Source organism: Propithecus coquereli, unplaced genomic scaffold (assembly GCF_000956105.1).
Source record: "Propithecus coquereli isolate 6110/MARCELLA unplaced genomic scaffold, Pcoq_1.0 Scaffold307, whole genome shotgun sequence".
Taxonomy (NCBI): domain Eukaryota; kingdom Metazoa; phylum Chordata; class Mammalia; order Primates; family Indriidae; genus Propithecus; species Propithecus coquereli.
Window position 1 is genome coordinate 2,613,527 of NW_012148697.1, and position 20,405 is coordinate 2,633,931.

Here is a 20,405-nt window from a genome sequence, read left to right on the forward strand (position 1 = left end):
TCTGAGCAGTGCCCACAACCCCCACCAGCTCTCACAAGTTTGCCCCGGCCGGGGAGGAGGCTGGCTGGGTGGGTGGGTGAGCAGTGGAGGGTCCTGGTTTGGCCACAGGCAGATCTGTGTGTGCCCAGCAATCATAGGAAGGGAGGATTTCAGGCAGGAATGGGGTCCCCGGAAGGAGATAGTGGGGACCAGTGGTGTCTTGCCCTGTTCTTTTCATCCTCTTCAGTTCCACAAGACCCCAGGGCTCAACTAACCATCTGGCAGTGGATTTCCGAAGCCAGGCCCCAGCGTGCCTGCGCCTCTGCGTCAGAGATCGCGGGAAGCTTTTCTCCCGCTAGGGCAAATGAACCAAGAAACCATCCACACTTATGCTTAATCAACCGCCACATTACAGTCAAACAGAATCAGCTAAGACACAATTGCAAAAAGAAATAACTGCAAACCACACTCATTTCAAGACATCGGCTACTTTGAACAGGTGTCTTTTCCAAGCTTATTTCAGCAGACAGAACTGCACGTTCCTATCAACTCACCTTTCTGAATTCCACTGTTGGTTTATTTGTGGGGTTCTACTTCCAACGGTCATTTCTAGATAGTCTTTGGCGGTTGCCGAGACTGGAGATTAATAATAGCTGTTCACACGCTCCAGGGCGCAGCTGGGGGTATCTGCCCTTAGCCTGGTGAGGACGTTTTGTTCTGTTTGTTTAATCTTCTCAGCATAGCTCCCCTAAATGGTTTTCTATCACCAGGTTATTTTAACGCCTCTTATTGTGGCTTGTCTATAGCGCTTCATATAGAAAGCCCCTGGTTCTGCTCCGCCACGTGGGCATTGGGCTTTGTCATTTTGAAGGTACCGTTTGCTTAGTCAGGGGACGGGTCGCACACTTAGATGAAACGCGTACTTCCCGGGGAGGGCATGGGCCGGCATCCGAGCGTGAACCCGGTCCTTGGCCTCCCTGGGGGCGGGACCACGCGGACTGCGGTCCTTGGTGCGGGCGCCCAGGAATAACGACAGGCCGTCCTGGCCCGGCTGGTGGCAACTCCGGCTTGGGAGCCGGGCGGGGAGGTGGTCTCGGCATCGCCCCCACGCCCCCGCGCAAGTGTCCCGGTCCCGGGTGGGCCCAGGGACCGCGGGGGTGGGGGCGCCGGGCGGGGCGTCCCGGGGGCGTGGAGGGGGTGCTTGCTCGCGTTTATTGTAACCTCACTCCCTTTAAAAGGAAAACTATGCCCGGAATCCGGGAGGTGGTGAGCAGCGCCCGGGTGGGGAGGACGTGACCGACGCCGGGCTCGGGTGTCCCTGGAGCTGGGCTGCGGGTGGTTGGGTGGCCACCGCCGTCCCCCTCGCCCCCCCGCGCGGGCGCCCGCCCTGCCACCCCCCACCGCCCCCAGCACCCCCACCGCGCGGGCGGGAGGGCGGGCGGAGCCGCTCCCGGCCTTTTTTAGGCGTCTCCCTGCGCTGCGCCCGGACGGCGGCGGCGGCAGAGGCAGTGCCCTGGCGGCCCCGGGCCCACCGCGCGCAGCCACCATGACGGGAAGGTAACGACCCCACCCGCGCCCCGCCCAGGTGGCGGCGCCCCCTGCTCAGCCCCGCGACTCCGCCCGACCCCGGCTCCCCGGGCCGCTCGACCTGGGGCGTCGGAGCCTCGCGGCGCGCTGGGCCGAAGCGCCCGTCGGGCAGGGCCCCCCCAGCCCGCTGCGTCTCTTCCCCGGGCGGGGGCGGGCGTCGGCAGCAGCAGGTGGAGCCCTGCCCGCCCCACCGCCTGACCCCGCGCGATGCCACAGCCATCCGCTCACTAAGGGAAAACCAGGGCCGAGCAGGCAGGGCACGTGCCCAAGGTCACACAGCAACGAAAGGGCGAGGTTAAAACCTTTCCCGGTGTCGCAGGCTTCCAGCGGCTTCCCCGAGCCCGCCGTGTAGTCCTGGGTGAGCCGTGGTGTCTGGAGCGTTCTGTTTCCTCCTCTGCGAAGCTGGGGTGGTAGGAATGTTAAAAAACGGTAAAGGGTGTGTGGGGACATGGCCAGAACTGAGCACAAGTGCCAGCTGCGTAGGGGCGGGTTGGGGACCGGGAACTCCCTGGGGCCTGGCCCGCCTCCTCTCTCAGGCCTCTTGTTGCCATTTCGCAGATGAGATAACCAGAGGCCACAGAGGCTGAGTGACTCAGGAGGCCGATCACATGTCCACCAGTGTCCAGCCAGTGTTGGCCTCTGCAGTCCTTTCTGGAACATGGCTGGGTGCAAGGATGACTCAGCCTGAGTGGGAGGGGCTGCTCTCTGAGACCCATGGCCCCTTCCAGCCAAGTCCGGGCAGGAAGTTGCTCTTCCCCACCCTGTGACTTAGGGCTCCTGGGGAAGAAGGGAGCCCCAGGCCCTGGGCTTTGCTGGGAAAGGGGTTTGGGGAATGGAGGGCAGTGCCCAGGCTCCAAGTCCTATGGAGGCGCAGAGTGGTCCCAGGCCTGCAGGGGTGCTGCTGCCTCTGACTGCAGTTAAGGCTGTAGCCTGAGGTCTCTGGGCAGCCCCAGGAGCCCACAATAGCATGTGAGCTGCCACCTGGTGAGTCCTGCCCTTCAGATGCCCTTCAATTCCCACTCCCCGATCCTCTTCCCGAGGCCAGCTCCCCCGACTTGGAGACACCCCCAAACCTTGGCCAGGGTCCCTCTGTACAGTGAGATGGGGGGATGCATCCCCAGGAGAGTGGCAGCTGTGGGCCCACAGACTGCCTGTGGTCACCCGCAGTGTGCTGGGGGGCCCTGCCTCCTGTCCCCCACAGGTTCCCCTGCCAGCTTCCTGGTTCGCCCTCAGTTTTCTCGGAAAAGAAAGGAGAGAAAGAAATAGAGTCAGGAGCAGCCACAGCAGCAGTGTTGAGGTGGGGTGGGGTTCTTGGAGGTGGTTACTAGAGGCGCAGGAACGATCAGAAATAAGGCAGAGCTACTTCAGCTGGAAGCGGGCGGGCATCAGAGACCTGGCAGCACCTGTGTTCTGCCGCAGGGGCCAGCTCACCCGAGTCCCCTGGGCCTTCCCTGGAGATGGGCTGGTTGGGAAGGCAGGGGTGGGGCAGCAGGGCCGCCCTCCCTCGCCCTCACTGCTGCGGGGCCTGGGTCTGAGAAGTGCTAGTCACCAAACCACCAGGGACGACGATTACTCTTTGGAGAACACTGTTGGAGTTTTACTTCTCGTCTTAGGGAATTAGGAAAATCCCAGAAACACAACAAGGAAGGAAAACCCACAGTTCCACTGCTCAGCACCACCCTTTATGAACATTTTGGTGGCCTTCTGCAGTTCTTCTTTCTTGGTGCGTGTGTGTGAGATGTGGCTGTGAGCGATCTGTGAGCGAGTGTGCAGCTGCAGCCTCCCTTGAAATGTCCCCAGCTGCACGCCTGCCCGTGCCACGTCCCCGCGCTCTACATAGGGAGCTGGGCCAGGCTGGTGGCGAGGAACGGACACCTGACACGGCCTTTGGAGCAGGTGAGGTTCTTCCTGTCCCAGAAGCTTTCGTTTTCACCGTTTCATGCCAGGAGGCCTGTTCCATGTCCACTGTCCTCGAATGATGCCAGGCAGTTCCACACGCCTGGCGCCTGGCTCTCCCCACATCCCTGCCACCCCCTTACTGCCTGGAGCCAGGCTGCCCTTGGGAAGCACTCCATCTGCTCGCACACCTTCAGGGGCTCTCCCTGCTAGTTCTCCCCAGGACCCCAGCAGGCAAGAGCAGGGGGAGGGCAGTGGGAGCCACCAGAGTGGCCTGGAGTGGCGCGTGTGGTCATGCACTTTGCAGATGCACCCGTGGGTGCTGTGCAGAGAAAAGGGCTGCTGAGGGGGCAGAAGAGGAGGCAGACTCGGGGTTGGCGGCTGTGGGTGGGTACCGGAGGACAGAGGAAGCCCTGATTATGGTGGCGGGCCTGGAAGTGGACGGCACCCTCGGTTGGGCTGTGAAGCGCTCGAAGAGCTGTGGCAAGTCTAAGGGGACACCTGGGAGGCAGCTGGATGTGAGGGGCTGAAGCCCAAGAGAGGGCTGAGCTGGGCAGAAGAGCGGATGTGGCCCAGAGCATGGCGTGGTTGCTGGCGGACAGGGCATGCCCTGAGAGGAGAGGGGCTCAGCCCCAGCCTGCGACCCAGGGACTTTGGAACTTCAAACCCCAGGATCTTGGACTATCACAGCAGAAGGGACATTTGGCATTACCTTTGTTCTACGGAAGATATTAAGGCCACCTACGTAGGGACTCAGCCATTCCTGGCACTCCTGGAAATGGAGCCTGGGTGTTGGTGCCCACAGCAGTGACAGCTCAATGGCTTGGCCTGCCATAGAGTGTGGTGCCACCCGCCATGTGACAGTCACGCACTGAGGCTGTCGTATGCCATCCCGTGTGCTGAGCCTGAGCTTGGTACAGCGTAGAGCAGGCTGCTAGATCCCAGCCCTCGTATCCACCAGTCTTATCCCTCTGCCACTGGGTGAGGAGCATGCCCAGAGTCAGCCAGGGGGCAGCCAGGGGACAGCCAGAGCTCTCAGCAGAGCACATGGGCTGCCATGGAGTGAGGGTTTAAGCAAAGTGTGAAGTGAGTGACAAATGACGTGGCTTGTAAAGCTGTGACATAGCTGAGCCCTGAGCCCCAGATGGGCCAGGTGGGCCCCGCCCAGGGCCCCTCCTCTCCTCCCCATTCCTTCTGCTTCTAGAGCTGACTCACCTCCTCTGACTGGCCAGTGGCACAGGGGGGCACAGAGGGCCCGATCTGTGTCGGGTGTCCAGTCCCGTGTCCATACCCCACCTCGGCTCGTTTCAAGCTAGCAACATGGCAGTCACAGTTGGCAGAATTCCTGGAAATTTAACAATCAGCACCTGTGCGCCGGCAGGATGGCCCAGGTACCACTGTGGAGGGGTCCCCAGGCTTCCTGCACGCAGTGGCTGTCCTGCTTCTCTCTGTGACTCTGTGCCGACCCATCCTTGACCCTTCCTTAGGTCTTCCTCTCCAGGTGGGGGAGGGCAAAGGGAGGCACATGACTTTAGGCATAGCTTTTCAGCTGCTGAAGCTGAATGTTCACTTCAGGTGACTTGCTTAATGGATGCCTCACTGAATACTTCCGTGAGACGAAGTCAGTCATCTTGCTAAGATGAGACAACTGGATGTATGTAAGTAAAACCAGCCATGTGTCTGTACCCATGCTTGAGGGTCATAAAAATATGACCGTATTTTTACTGTAACAATGTTTTAGTTTTAAACTAAGAAAGTAAAATCGTTCAAAGTCAAACTCCCTATGGGGTTGGACTTTGCCATTCATCAGAGGCATGCAAAGAGACTGCGTTGTGCTCGGACCTGGGGAGGAGTCGGGTGGAGCACCCGCTCTGCAGGCCAGCTGCATCAGCACCGCAGGGTGGCAGCCCCACCTGCCGCTGGCCTCGGTGCCTGCCTCTAGGAAGCTATATAATTGCATTCTTCATTATTTGTGTGTGTGTTTTTTCTTAGATTTGAGAAATAATTCACATATTATAAAATTCATCTTTTTAGAGTATACAGTTCAGTGGCTTTTAGCACATTCACAAGATTGTGCAACCGTCACCACTAATTCCAGAACATTTTAATCATTTCTAAAAGAAACCCTGTACCCATTTGTAGTCAGTCTCCACTCCTCCCTCCTCCCAGCCCCTGGCAGCCACGAATCCGCTTTCTGTGTCTACACATTTGCCTATTCTGGACATTTCGTATGAATGGAACCATACATCACGTGGTCTTTTGTGCCTGGCTTCTTTCGTTTAGCAGAATGTTGCCGAGTTTCATCCATGTTGTAGCATGAGTCAGTACTCATTCTTTTTTCCTTTTTTTAGCTAGTCGTTTTTTGCCAGTCAAGTGAAGCAGTGGGAGTGGAGAAGGGACAAAGAGATCTGAAACTGGTTGTGATCAATTAGTTGTAAACGCCATTGTACTTGGACCAGCCCATTCTTTCTTTTGGCTAAATAATATCCCATTGTATGGATGTACCATATTTTGTTTATCCATTCATTTGTGGCGGACATTTGAATTGTTTCCACTTTTTGGTTATTATGAATAATGCTGCTATGAACATTCCTACACAAGTTTTTGTGTGAACATATTTTTTCTCCTTTGTTGAGCACATACCTAGGACTGGAATTGCTGGATCATATGGTAACTCTATATTAGACTTTTTGAGGAACTGCCAAGTTGTTTTCCAAATATTATAATTGAACCATTTTACATTTATATTTATTCCTGATGTATATTCCATTGGAATGTATGAAGGTTCCAATTTTTCAGCATCCTTACTAACGCTCGTTATTGTCTGGGTGTGAAGTGCTGTCATATTGTGGTTTTGATTTTCCTTTCCCTAATGGCCAATGTTTGGCATATTTTTATGTGTCTGTTGGCCACTTGTATATCTTCTTTGGAGAAATAGCTATTCAAATCCTTTGCCCATTTTTTAGTCGGGCTGTCTTTTTATTGTTGAACTCTAAGAATTCTTTATATATTTGGATATTAGACACATCAGATATATGAGTTGTAAATATTTTCTCCTTTTCTGTAGATTTTTTCACTTTCTTGATTAAAACTTGGATGCGCAAGTTTTAAATTTTGATGAAGTCCAATTTATTTACTTATTCTTTAGTTGCTTGAGTTTTTGTTGTCATACCTAGGAAACTTTAGCCTAATCCTAGGTCATGAGATGAAAACATCTATGTTTTATTTTAGGAGTTTTATACTTTTAGCCCTAACATTTAGGTTTTTGATCCATTGAGAGTCAATTTTTATATAGGGCATGAAGTAAGGATTTAAAATAAATTTTTTGCATATAGCTGTTAAGGTGTTGTTAAGACTGTTCTTTCCCCATTGAATGGTCTTGGCACTCTTGTTGAAAATCAATTGACCGCAGATGTATAGGACTAGTTCTGTACTCTCAGTCCTATTCTATTGATGTATATGTCTGTCCTTACGCCAGTGCCACAGTCTTGATTATTTTAAATCTGTAGTAAGTTTTGAAACTGGGAAGCATGAGTCCTCAGACTTTGTTCTTTTTCAAGTTGTTTAATTATTCTGGGTCCCTTGAATTTTCATATCAATTTTAGGATCAGCTTGTCTATTTCTGTAAAAAAAGGCAGTTAGAATTTTGATAGGGATCGCTTTCAAACCATAGGGCAATTTGGTGTGGTGTGTGGTATTGCCATCTTGACAATATTAAATTTTCCAATCCATGGACGTGAGATATCTTTCCATTTATTTAGGTCTTCTTTAATTTCTTTCAACAATGTTTTGTAGTTTTCAGTGAATAAGTCTTGCACTTCTTTTGTTAAACTTACTCCTAATTATTTTATTCTTTTTGATGCTATCATAAATGGGATTTTTAAACTAATTTCTTATCAGATTTCTTATTGCTAGTGATTTTTACATATTGATCTTACATCCTGCAGATTTACTGAACTTGTTTATTAGCTGTAATAGGGTTTTATTGGGGGGGAATCTTTAGAGTTTTCTATATATAAGAGTATGTGATATGCAAATAAATATAGTTTTATGTCTTCCTCTCAATCTTTTTGTCCTTGCCAGAACCTCCAGTGCAATTTTGAAAACAAGTGATAAGATTTGTCTTGTTCTTGACCTTAGGGAGAAAGTGTTCATTTTTCTCACTACTAAGTATAATGTTCACTGTAGGTTTTGGTAGATGCCCTTTATCATTGAGGAAGTTCCCTTTTATTCCTAGTTTGTTGAGTGTTCTTATCATGAAAGGGTGTTGGATTTTGTCAGATGTGTTTTCTGCATCTATTAAGATGATCATGTAGTGTTTTCCCTGTATTCTATGGATATGGTATATTACACTGATTTGTTAATATTAAACCAACCCTATATTCCTAGGATAAAGTCTATTTGATCATGGTGTATAACACTTTTTATAGACTGCTAGATTTGCTTATAGTATTTTGTTGAGGATGTTTGCATCTATATTCATAAGGGATATTGGTCTATAGCTTTCTTGAGATGTCCATGTCCGGTTTTGATATCAAGGTAATACTGACCTCGTAGAATGAGTTGTGAAGTGTTCTCTCCTGGTCCATTTTTTTTTTTAAGATTCTGTGAAGGATTGGTGTTAATTCTACTTCAACATTTGGTAGAATTCACCAGTGAAGTCATATGGTTCTGAGATTTTCTTTGTGGAAAGTTTCTTAGTTAATAACTCAGTTTCTTTACTTGTTCCTGGTCTATTTGGATTTCCTATTTCTTCTTGAGTCCATTTTAGTAGTTTGTGTCCTTCTAGGAATTTCTCCATTTCAGCTAGGTTATTTAATTTATTGGCATACAGTTGTTTGTAATATTCTGTTCTGTTCCCTCGTGCTTGGAAATGTGGGCAGCCATGGAGTTAGCGAGCAGGGATAAGGGACTAGGGTAAGTTAAAATACCACCAAGCTCACTGTTATTACAAGATTCGTCTGTTTTTCTTGACCAAATGCTCCCAGGGTTACTGCAAACCTTTGGTGAATTTGCAGAATTCTGAAAAAGGAGATTCTGACTATTTTTGCTGGTTTTTTTCATTGTTTTTATGGAGAGACAAACTTCTGGAGATCGTCACTCACACTGAGTGTGATGCTGACATCACTCACACTGTGTTTTCACAACTATGTCCTCTAGAGCCAGAATGCTGGCTGGGGAGACCTGCGTGGCCCCCACCTACCCCTGCAGTAGCACAGGCTGCAGAATGGGTGGCAAGGCGGTGCAGAGATTTGGGATTGGGGCTCAGTCAGGCTCTAAGGCACTCTAGATTTCTAATAGCTTTTGCTGCCCCCTTTCACAGCAAATATTTCTTGAATTCATTAGTAATAGGTTATTAAGTATGAAATGTCTGATTTCCTTAAATACTAAGTTTGACAGTTGATATCTCTAACATTTTACTTTGACACATCTTGTTTTATTTTTACTGTGAACGTACAGCCTCAGTCTTTCAAATGCACATTGTGGCTTATGATTATCTTTCAAAAATTTTTTAGAGCAATTTTTGTGAAACCATGAATAAGTCAAAAATTCATGTTGTTTTCGAATATGAGTTCCATCGTGGAACCAATCCAGCTCAGACAACTTGAAATATCAATGAAGTGTTTGAGAAGGATGTGGCTAATGAACGCACAGTACGTGGATGGTTTGAGAAGTTCCATTCTGGTGATTTTAATCTTGAGCATGAGCCACGTGGGCGACCTGACACCAAGGATGATAAAGAAAGCTGTAGTGGAAGCGAATCCATCTCAACCTACGTGTGAATTAGCAGCAAGGTTTGATGTTACTATTCTAAAAATATTGGACCATTTGAAACAAACCGGCAAGGTAAAGAAGCTAGATAGATGGGTACTACATGAATTAAACGAGTGTCAGAAGAGAAATCGTCTTGAAGCTTGCCTTTCTTTACTGTTAAGACATAAAGTTATTACATATGATGAAAAATAGATTCTTTTTGACAATTGCCAAGCATTTGGCACAATGGCTGCATAAAGACGAAGTGCCAAAACACAGTCCAAAACCAAATATTCATCAAAAAAAGCTAACGGTGTCTGTTTGGTGGTCCAGCGCTGGTATTTTCCACTACAGCTTCATGAAACCTGGTCAATCAATCATAGCGGATGATGTCTGCTGCAACCAATTGGACAAAATGATGAGGATGCTTGCGATTAAGCAGCTGAGATTGGTCTATAAAGACAGGCCAATCCTCTTGCAAGATAACACTTGACCACATGTTGCACAAACAACGCTGCTCAAACTGTAGAAGCTGGACTTGGAAACTCTCTGTCATCCACTGTAGTAACCAGACCTTGCACTAACTGACCACCACTTCTTCCAGGCTTTGGACCACTTCTTGCAAGAAACTATATCCAATTCTCAACAAGCTGTTGGAAAACACCTTTGGCAATGTCATCGCCACGCGATCTCCAGGCTTCTTCGGTGCTGGCATAAACAAGCTACTGTTAAGATGGCAAAACTGTGTCAATAGTTTAGGAGCATACTTTGATTAACTGTACTGCTTCTTGTTTGAGATATTATAAACTACACTTTTGATTTGAAATCAGACATTTCGTATCTAATGGTAACCTTGTACTTGAACTTCATTTACAAATTACATTGTACAAAACACTTGTGGCTATACCCTCCTTCTCAGGTCTGTGTGTGATCCTAGGAGCCCTAAATAAGTGTTTCCTTCTTACATGAAACTGTGGCTCTGGATGAGAGCTCTGGGTTCCCGCGTTCAGGATTTCCACGTGGGAGGGGCTGAGTTGGGGTGGTAAGAGGGGCCTAGGCCCCAGGGCATTGACTTGAAGCTGCCATAACCAAACTTTCTGCATAAGTTTTCTTAAGCCATCAGCTGTCTGTGTCAGAGAGTGGGTGAGGTTCCTTGTCCATTTTGGCCCCTCACCCCCAGGCTATCTGTCACTATGCCCTTTGGACCCTGGGGCCACCTTTAAAGAAATATTTGTCGAATTGATCAGTGTTAGGTACTTCTGGAATTGGGCTGCATTTACAAATTATATTGTACTCAAGGCTTGCAGCCTGACCCCAGAGTACTCAGTGAGTACCTCCCCTGTTTGGGCTTGCTAGGTGGTGTGTGTTTCCCGGTGTGCGCCTGGCATCTGAGTGCCAGGAGACCCCCTCCAAGGCTTCCTCGCACCCCAGTTTAGGAGGACCAGTGCCCTGCTGCCTGGAATGGTGGCTACTGTCTCTTTCTTTGGGAAGGCAGAAGATACTTAAGCTTAAGCTTTCTGACCTTACTAAAAAGTTTTTTCAGGGAAATAGAATCAGTGTTAAAGATTTCCGCCAGCACTCTGGATCCTTGTTTTATTGCTGACCATGTGACTGCCTGGCCGGCAGTGGCCACGGTTTAGATGCCGACTGTTGGTGTTTACTCTTGGATCACATGTACCCTGCCAATCTCTTTAGATAAAAATGCACATGAAATGGTGCCTTCCTGCTGGTCTTCCATCTGGTCCCTCTGTGTCTGCTCTTCCTGGCAGGCCGGGGGGTTACATTTTCTCTAAGTTTTGACATCATGGACCTCTTTTGGGGTGCTTGGCTATTTGTTGTCCAGATCCCAGGGGACAGGGGCTGCCCTGGTCTGGGTGTCCTAAGCTGGCGTTCGTGGCACAGGCTCTCGGGAAGGGAACAAGGCAGAGGTGGGCATATGGGGGCTCCCTCATCAGTTTCTTGACTGTTGGCAGCGTTTCCAAACTGGCTAGTCCCATGCCGCCCTCTGAGGCTGACTCTGCCCTCATCGGCACAGGGGCTTAGAGTTTCCTCCTGCGCAGGTGGCATCCCACCGAGACCTCCTGGGCATCCTGCCCTGTCACTGTGGACCTCACCTCGGTGCGGCCTGGGACCTTCTCGGCTCAGTCCTCTCCCCAGCCAGACCCCGCCCTGCCAGCGTCTGCTTTCACGAGCTGCCCCCTCGGCGGGGAACAATACGCTTTCTATCTGGAATTGCCTCCGCTGCCCTTTGGAGCCATCCCAGCGAGTAACGTGAGCTGGGACCAGCGCGGGGGAGGCGCCCGCACGCGCGGCCGGCCGTCGCGGCGCCTGGGGAGGCGGCCGCCCTGCCCCGTCTCCCTCCGCGGCCGGGTGGCCCGACGGCCCCTCTGCCGGCCGCCCGCGACGCGACCGCGACGGCGACCATGGCGGCCCGGCTGGGCGCGCTCGCAGCGTCGGGGCTGTACCGGCGGCGCCAGCACCGGCAGAGCCCGCCGCCCGCCGCGCCCGGGTAGGTGGCAAGAGGCGACACCGGGGCGCGGGACAATGGCCGGAAGGCTGGGCTGCAGCCTCCCCTCGGAAACCCCGCCCGGGCCGCCCTGCCAAGGCCTTCTGACGGCCGTGGGCTCCGAGCCCAGCACGCGGGGACCGCCTGGTTGGCGACGGGCAGGCGGCGCGACTTCATCTAGCTGGGTTTGGTGTCATCTGTGACCAGCTTTTTGGGCAGGGCGCGCTGAGGGTAGAGCCTTAGGATCAGTGAGCCCATGTACCCCATCACTGCGCTCAGCCCGGGAATTTTGCTGCGCTCTGTAGACGGGCAGGCAGGCCCAGAGCGGTCAAGGAACCTGCTGGAGCCCAACCAGCAAAAGGCTGAGCTGTGATTTGAACCCAGGTTGGACTTGACTCCGAAGCCTGACCTGCTTCATTCCATGGCAAATTGCCTGTGTAGACAGGCTCTTTTTGGGCTGGGGGGGGGTGGGTAGTCAGGGCACCTCAGAGGCTAGGTTAGCAGGGGTGGGGAGGTCGGGAGGGGGAGCTGAATGGCAGTGTGGCTTCCCAGAGCTGGGGTCCGGGGCTCCTGGACGTGCTGGGTCTGCAGTGCTCCAGGGCCATCTCAGGGGAAGCGTCCCGTAGAAACTGGGAAGAGAGAGCAGTGGGGCTGTGGGCTTGGGGTCATTGCATCAAAGTGGCAGATGGGTCCCCAGGGGAGGAAGTGGGAGAGGAACTGTGGGAGAGGAGGCTGGAGGAGGGGCTAGGGGGCCAGCGAGGGGGCCAGGCAGCAGCAGTGCAGAGGTAGGGGGAGCAGCTGGGGGACCCAGGGAGGAAAGGAAAGCAGGAGCTAATGCTACCCAGTGAAAATACAGCCTGCTCTGAGCTCCTTGTGTGCCCAGGGTCAGGGAAGGCTGCCAGAGGAGAATTAGAGACTGAACCATCAAGGTGTCTTTGGCTAAGAACAGAGGAAGAGGGCGGGTGCTGGGTAGGGAGTGGGAGCTGCAGGCTGCGGGGCGGCCGTCGGTGCAGCACCTGCTGTGTGCTGGGATCCCGCCTGGGAGGGAACTGGATGAGCCCCTTGTTCAGGTGGGGAACCCAAGGCTGGGGAGACCAACTCACCTGCGCATAGCAGAGCTGGAACAGGCACCCTCACTTGTTGGCCCCTGGATGACCCTGGACGTCTGGGGCGTGACGGTGGTACCAGGCGGTGGGCGGCCAGGGCACTGACAGGCCAGAGGCCTTGCTGGAGAGCGATTTCCACGGTATGGAGGCAACACAAAAACATGGCCAGGATGCAAGGGCATGACGACGAGTATCAGGCCTCAGGACGGTCCCGTGAAGCATGCACATGCTGTACGCTGCTCGATTTTGCTGCTCTTTGAGCTTCCGGTTCACGCCGTTTGCCAGTTCTCCATTGTCAGTGTGACACGTTTAAAGTGTACCTGCTTAAAAGTAAATGAAGCTGCTAGAGCCAAGAGGTCCGTACGGCTATGGCTTCAGAAAAATCTCTATTTTGGACAGCTTTCATGTACGTCTGGAGTATGTTTCTGATGGTGTCGATACATTCATGTGTATACTGCAGCCCACAGCAGAGTGTTAATTTTCTAGCGTCCCCGTGGCAGGGTGTGGGGCTGGCTTTGTGTAAATCTATGTTGACTGTGTGCAGCCAGGTGGCCCCTGACTCTGGCTTCTGGCTGGCCTCATGGAGGGGCAGGGGAGGAGGCCCAGGCAGTGCTGCTCGCTCTGGGCTGCGCTGCAGCAGAGTACCTGTCCCCGACACCTGGAATGGTGCCCGCGACAGTGTGGGTGCTCAGTGAAGTTGTGTCGCATGAAGGAGGGAAGCGTGGGCTGTGCTTGTAGGTGTTACCTCACTCGACCCTCCCAACAGCCCCTGCAGGTAGCTGTTGCTGGCCCATTTTACAGATGGGAAAACTGAGGGTCAGAGACCACTCTGCTGCAGGTCGCACAGCCTGGGAGCTGGTCTGCCTGGCTGTAGAGCACACACCCTTGGTCTGCTGCCCAGGTTGACACAGCCTCAGCAACACTGGCTCATCTCATGTGTGACAGACGCCCTGTGGCTGGCCCCTGCTTCTTCCCAGGCCCTCACACTGTCTTCCTAGGCTCGGGTGGGTGGGAGGCTGGGACAGAGGAAGGTCTGGGGTTGTTGAACAAACAGTCTTGAATGGCTGTGCCTATGGGATGCCACAGGAGGGGACAGGAGGGAGCCTAAGTCCAATCCTGTGTGACCTTCAGCAGGTTACTGACCCTCTCTGTGCTTTAAGTTCCTTATCTGGAACCAGCAACCTCTCCTTACAGGGACCAGGCACAGGGATGGCTCCCTTGACCCCACCCCAGGCTGACAATCATAAAGCTCAGGGACATCTTGCAAAAAATCGGCTTGTGTTGGCTATTAAGATTGAGATCGTTTCTGGGTGCTGGGTAGGTTGGGTGAAGAGGTGTGAGATGGTGTGCACTCCCGGGCTCCGGGGCTTGGCTCCCACGCTGTGTGTCCCGGGTGGTGCGTTCTGTGTGGCTGTGCTGGGGCTGGGCGCTGATGTCTCCTGCGGGGAGCTGGGCAGACTTCGTGCTCCCTGTTCTTTGGCTGGAATGTGCGGAGGAGGATGTAGAATGTCCGTGTCTCTGACCCTGTGCCCCTCGCCGGGCGCCCAGGCAGCCTGCAGGCCTCCCCAGGACTGGCCGTGGCAGAGGGACTCTGGAAGGCTCCCAGGTTGCTGGGAAACAACAGCCCTCTTTATCCGGGCCGGGCATGCTTCTGCCGGGCATTCTCCGCTTCGGCTCCCTAAGGCTGTACTGTCACTCTGGTGCCCCTCCGCACCGAAGAGGAAGTGAGGCCCGGAGAAGCCCTTTTCCAGGTCCCACAGTGGTGGCCGGGCTGGGCTGTGAGGATTAGAGCTGGGCAGGGTGAGCCTGGAGTCTCTGCTCATCTTTTGGGGCCTTGCTGCCTCCCTTCCTCCCCCGCAGGAGACGGCTGGCATTTTCTCCGATGGTGCTGAGGTTCAGTTGTCTGGGCGCCTTCCGATGTCACCCATCCCTGTCTTTGCCGGGGGGTTGGAATGTTCTCTGTGTTTCCCAGCAGGGTGTCATGGGGAAGCAGCCACAGAGCCTCTCATGGACTTGCCGTTGGGGGTTCTGCTGCCCGAGACTAGGGCTGTGCCAGGGCTTATGCGAGGCATGTGGGGCACAGGTGGCAGTATCCCCCACCCGAGGTCGCCGGGGACCCAGCCAGGGAACGAGACAGACCAGTTTTGGGGCAGTCCTCTGGGTAGGGGCTGGCTGCTGGGATGCCAGCTGGAAGGTCGACGGGAAGGTGGAGGGAGCGGGCTGTGGCCGGGTCCTGGTGAGAAACACACGTCACCGTCAAATGGAGCGACAGAGGGGAGTGTAACAGGGTCTATCTAGGAAGATGGGAGGGGACTCAGGAAGTGACAGTGACTAGAATGGGGGGTCCGGTGTTCAGCAGCAACTGGCTGGTGGGAGTTGAGTCAGCCCAGCTGGAAGCCAGAGGGCGAGGGCTTGCCTCCCCAGCAGAGAGCAGGGGTCTGGAGGGGCAAACGGGAGATGAGCCACGCCGTGCGCTCACATGGGCCCGGAGGAGAGGTCTGAGTTTCAGCGCAACTCGAAAGGCTGGGGCTGGACTGAAATTCTTAGTTTGGCTGCATTTTCTGCATCTGTGGAGTAAGGAATTCCAGGCCCAGAGTTGCAGGATTTCCTGTTGATTTCTGACCTCTCCAAGGCTCACTGGGCGGGTGTTGGGACATCCTCCCTGCCACCTTGGGGGTGTGTTCGCTGGGAAGGAAACCAAGCCTGTCCTGCCAAAATCCAGCCCAGCCCTTTGGGGTGGCTTGGGGCCGCCAGGCCTCGTCGCCGATGGCCTGCCCAGCCCGCCTGGTGGAGACCAGCAGGGAGCTGGGGACGGCTGGGGAGTGGCCCTGGGCACTGAGGCTCCCTTCCATCTTCGGCTCTCCCCAACTCCTGTTGCCACCATCCCTGCTTCCTCACCCCTCTAGCCTAAATGTGCACACAGGGGGTGGCTTTGGTCCCTGGAGCACACCTGAGGGCAGACTGAGGCATGCAGAAGTCCTGGCGAGGCCTGCTGAGTGGCCTTCCAGCCCTGCCCCTGACACATGGGTCCCTAAGCAGAGGAGAGAGGGTATTCCACCTGGGTGCCCTTCCCAGTTTCCAGTCCATCTCCCTGTGGCAGCACCCGCTGTAGGGCCCACTGCCCCCGCCCCCACCCCTTAGGCCCCGAGAGGCAGCCCTCTTCTCCACTGCCTGGGCCCATCTAAGGACCCCTCTTCCCCATGGTTGACACCCTTCAGGCTGGCCCCCCCACAGGCGCTCCTAGAGCCTCCCCTGCTCAAGCATTTGCTCATGGTGGCGCAGCAGTGGGCAAGTGACTGATGGGATTCCGTCCCCAGGAGGCAGGGCAGGCTGGAAAGACAGTCTCAAAGGCTCTGAGCTTGAGCGCCTCTCTCCAGCCACACCATGGGCAGACATTACCAGCCGATTGCATCGCTGCTCGGTGAGTCCGGCCACCCCTCTCTGCCTTGCCTTCTAGGCAGCCACCCCGATTCACCGGAGGTGATGCTGAGACAGAACCTGCGTGCCGCTCTCCTAGCAGAAGGCTCGGGTGCCAGCGTCGCCAGAGGTTGAAGAGGCAGGCAGGGTGTCTGGGGCCACATCCTGACCACACTCTTGGGTCCAAAAGGGCCCCTCCTGGGCTGGAGTGAGTGTGGGCCTGGCTGGCTGTGGGCCTTTCCCCTCTAGTTGAGGTTTCGTTCCACTCCTCCCGGAAGAAAGCCCACACCTGCCCTGGGACAGGCAGTTGCCCAGCATGGATGAAAAGATTGCTCCCCTCATCCGTCCCCACCTGGGAGTCATGCTCTTGCCTTCTCCATGGTTGGGATGTTACGTGTATTTGGGGGCAGTAGATTGGAACTAGCTCATGGTGCAGAAGGAACCCAGAAGTCTGACCAGCCTGGGTTCGAGTCTGGACTCCGCCACCTGCTTGAGAGCTTGGGCGCAGTGCTGACGCTCACACTCTCTCAGGCGAAGGTCTCTCATCCGGAAGACAGTGGCAACAATAGTAGCTACGGGGTTACCTCTGGGATTAAATATGGGTGTGAATGCAGAGCCGCTCGCCTGCAGCTGGGTGACGTTCTACACCCCAGAGACCCTCTGGGCCCTGAGGAAGGGGCCATAGGTGGCCTGAGTGGGAGCCGAGGTGGCCACTGATAGCCCAGGAGACGGCGCAGCACCGCGGAGACTGAGCTGCCTGGGGACGGAGCCGAAGCGATCTGCCTTAACCTATAAGGCATTTTATCCTTTCAAGAGCAAGGCGTGTCCACGGGGCACAGCCTCCCAGCTGCTCCACCTTGCTCCCACCCGGGCCTGACCTCCGCCTCCTTCTCCCCTCCCCCAGCAACATGTCAGACGCCTTGGCTAACGCGGTGTGCCAGCGCTGCCAAGCCCGCTTCGCCCCTGCCGAGCGCATCGTCCACAGCAGCGGGGAGCTGTACCACGAGCACTGCTTCGTGTGCGCCCAGTGCTTCCGGCCGTTCCCCGAGGGGCTCTTCTACGAGGTGAGCACGCTCCTGGGGCAGGGGGCACCGGCGCCGTCACAGACCCAGCTCAGAGTCTGCCTTCCAGGTGCCAGCAGGACCGGGTGGGCCTTGAGCCAGCACAGAGCCGTGCTCGCTCGCCACTCCTGCTCGGGCCCATCCCTCACCTGTGAAACGTGAACCATGACCCTGGTTGCCATGGGTGTCAAAGGAGAGTCACCCTTCACCCAGCCTCCTCTGGGCAGTTGCTGGGCAGGCCCTTTGTTGGGATCAGACAGGAAACACAGCGGCTACTCGGTCTGTCGGACGGTGCCGATGCTTTGGGAGTGAGAGATCTCAGAGGGGAGGTGGGCGCTCAGGGCAGGTAACGTGGGCAGACCTGAGGGGCGGCAGCCATACACAGCTCTGCAGAAAGAGCACTCGGCAAGGGGCACAGCACGTGCAAAGGCCCTGCAGTGGAAGCACACGGGGGCATTTGGAGTGTGGTAGGAGGGCTGGTGTGATGGAAGCCCGGGGAACGAGAAGGAGAGGGGCGGGAGATGAGGGTGAGGAGGCAGGTCTCATCTGGCCCCATGGGCCTCTGCGGGGCCTTCGGCTTCTGCTCTAGGACAGACGAGCCACCTAGCGTGTGCAGTAGGGGTCACACTGTCTGCCCATTTGAGCAGGACTCCTCTGGGCGCTGTGCCGAGCAGAGACTGTAAGGGGGCAGGGACAGAGGCGGGAGACTGGGGGGCCCAGGTGCTGGATCACTGCGGTGGTCCCCATGGGAGTGAAGGGGAGCCCCTACAACTCACAAGAGCAGGTCTTTAGATCCTCAGTAATCTGCAGACTGGTTGTGAAACACAGCTATTATTAAAACTTAAATGATATAAACGTAAAACGAGATGAAATTTTATTAAAAACGAAGGTAACAAATACTTATAACGTGCCACTTCCTAATTATTTTGTTACATTTTACTATCATCTATGCTTTCGGGGTTATTTCTGTCCACCATTCTGATGTGGTGGCTACAGCACATCTCAGCTGCACGTTGAGGTCATGTTGCAGCTTGAAATTGGCTGTGGTGGAAAATGGCAAACACGGAAATTGGCAAACACGGAAATTGGCAAACACTACACATCAGTGCCCCCACCCCACCCCCTGCAAAGAGCGACTTGTCAAACATTTACCAGCACACCACTGGTGGTTGCAGTGGCGGTGGGGACCCGGGTCAGATGCTGGACATAGTGATATTTTGAGGTAGAGCCTATGGGATTGGCTGGTGGCTGGATGTGGGGTGTGCCATGTGCCCGGTAGAGGTGGACAGCCCTTCCTCTTGGTGCCTTCAGCCTCCTAGGAAATGCTGTCCCACTGTGGAGTCAGTGGAGGGGTGGGCAGAGCTCTGGGAGGGGAGGCCGTTTGCCTCGAACAAAGCCTGGCACTCAGTGGGTGCCTAGGAGATATTGGTTGCTGAATGAGTTTGACCTTCTGCCTCTACAGGTCACCAGGTAAGCTATATCCAGTTGCACCCTAATAAGACACTCATTTTAGAGAACAGGGAACAAACAAACTTAAAAAAAGAAAATAAAATTGTTAAAGGAGAAGAAGGCAGAGGCAGGCTCTGGCCACACGTGGGGCCAGAGGAGGGGCCTCACTGCCAGCAGCGGCTGCCCAGCAGTGTGCACACTGGTGTGCTGGCCTGGGACTCTGTGTCCTCCCGTGGCCCTCCCGCTGGGCCCTTCCAGTGTTCCCTTTCTTCTGTCCCCTCCCTGGGTCTTTGTGGCCTCTGGGGAGCTGGGCTTCTCACCCAGAGAAGACATGGGAAACAGGGCCAAGTGGCGCACACACTTCAGACGTGGTCTCCGCCCTCCCTGGCCTGCTCTGTCCCTGGCCTTGCTGACCTCTCCAGCTCCGTCCGAGGCCCCTCCCTGTGCACCCACCATCCCAAGTGGGCCAGTCCCCTCTGCTGGCCAGGCCTGGGACCCGCTGCCCCAGCTCAGCCTGGAATGCCCTCGTCTCAAGGACAAGGGCCAGGTCGGCTCGTGGGAACGATGAGTGGTTTGCTTGTCCTCTCTGTGGCCCCGTCTGCAGTTCGAAGGCCGGAAGTACTGTGAACACGACTTCCAAATGCTGTTTGCTCCGTGCTGTGGATCCTGCGGTAAGGGCGGCGACAACACCCCCTGCACTGCCTGGGGAGTGGGGGTGCCGGGGGCCCCTCCCTGCCCGCCCACCCTGCAGGCTCCACCTCCCCACACCGGGCGCGCGGGGCCAGGCTGAGGGCAGGCGGAGCGCTAGCGCGGACCATGCTTGGGGGGGGCCGGGGGTCCCACGCCAGCCCGGCCACAGGGCCCCCTCCTCTCCCAGGTGAGTTCATCATTGGCCGCGTCATCAAGGCCATGAACAACAACTGGCACCCGGGCTGCTTCCGCTGCGAGCTGTGCGACGTGGAGCTGGCTGACCTGGGCTTCGTGAAGAACGCGGGCAGGTGAGGTGGCGGCTCCCGGCGGGCAGGAGGGCCCTTGCTGCAGGTGCCGCTTGCGGAGGGCCAGGCACGTTCCAGGCTCTCCTGCCTGTACCGAGCCCCTCGCAGGGTGCGGTGCAGCAGGCGAGGACGGAGCTGGAGCCTGCTCAGGGAGGGCCCGGGCTCGAGCGCTCCTTGCTGACAGCCTCGCGGGAGGCATTAGAAATGCCCCCAACCACCCCACCCGCTGACCCCGCCTGGCCACCTCCTCTGCCTGTACCCACGGGCTGAGTGTCCTGGAGCGAATTACTCAACCAGGGTGCCCGAATTTACTCTCAAGTCAGGGCCACAGACTTCAGGGCACTCAGGGAGTTGTCCCTTCCCAGAAGGCTTGCTATCTTGGCCCTCCCCGCACTGCCCTCTGTGTCCTCCCCCGCAGTGGGTGGCCTCACTCTCCCCCTCCGGATGGTCCCCGGAGCACAAGCTCTGGGGACCCCGACCAGCACCTGCGGCCCTGCCTCTGTGGAGCGTGGCCTGCTCACCCTGCGCCGCCTCCAGCACTCGCTTCTCCTCTCCCTTCTTCCCCCTTCTAAAGGCGGGCTGGGGAGCCCCAGCTCACAGCACCCTCTGGCCTTCCTCCCAGCACACCCACCGGCTCCTCCCCTGCGTTCCCACT

General features: G+C 55.2%; 1 protein-coding gene across 4 annotated transcripts in view; it reads left to right on the plus strand.

Annotated features, from left to right (window-relative positions):
* Positions 1-1,490: 1,490 nt before the first annotated feature.
* LIMS2 (LIM and senescent cell antigen-like domains 2) overlaps positions 1,491-20,405 on the plus strand; it is a 31,012-nt gene continuing 12,097 nt past the window's right edge. For 2 of the 4 annotated variants that reach the window (XM_012649943.1, XM_012649947.1), the window contains exons 1-4: positions 1,491-1,536; positions 17,150-17,309; positions 19,360-19,426; positions 19,633-19,753. In XM_012649943.1, the coding sequence (XP_012505397.1) occupies positions 1,526-1,536; positions 17,150-17,309; positions 19,360-19,426; positions 19,633-19,753 (359 nt within the window). In that variant the 5' untranslated portion in view covers positions 1,491-1,525. Of the gene's footprint in view, positions 1,537-2,424; positions 2,551-3,435; positions 3,463-17,149; positions 17,310-19,359; positions 19,427-19,632; positions 19,754-20,405 lie in introns of those variants that run through there. The other 2 variants (XM_012649944.1, XM_012649946.1) reach the window with 2 other exon arrangements.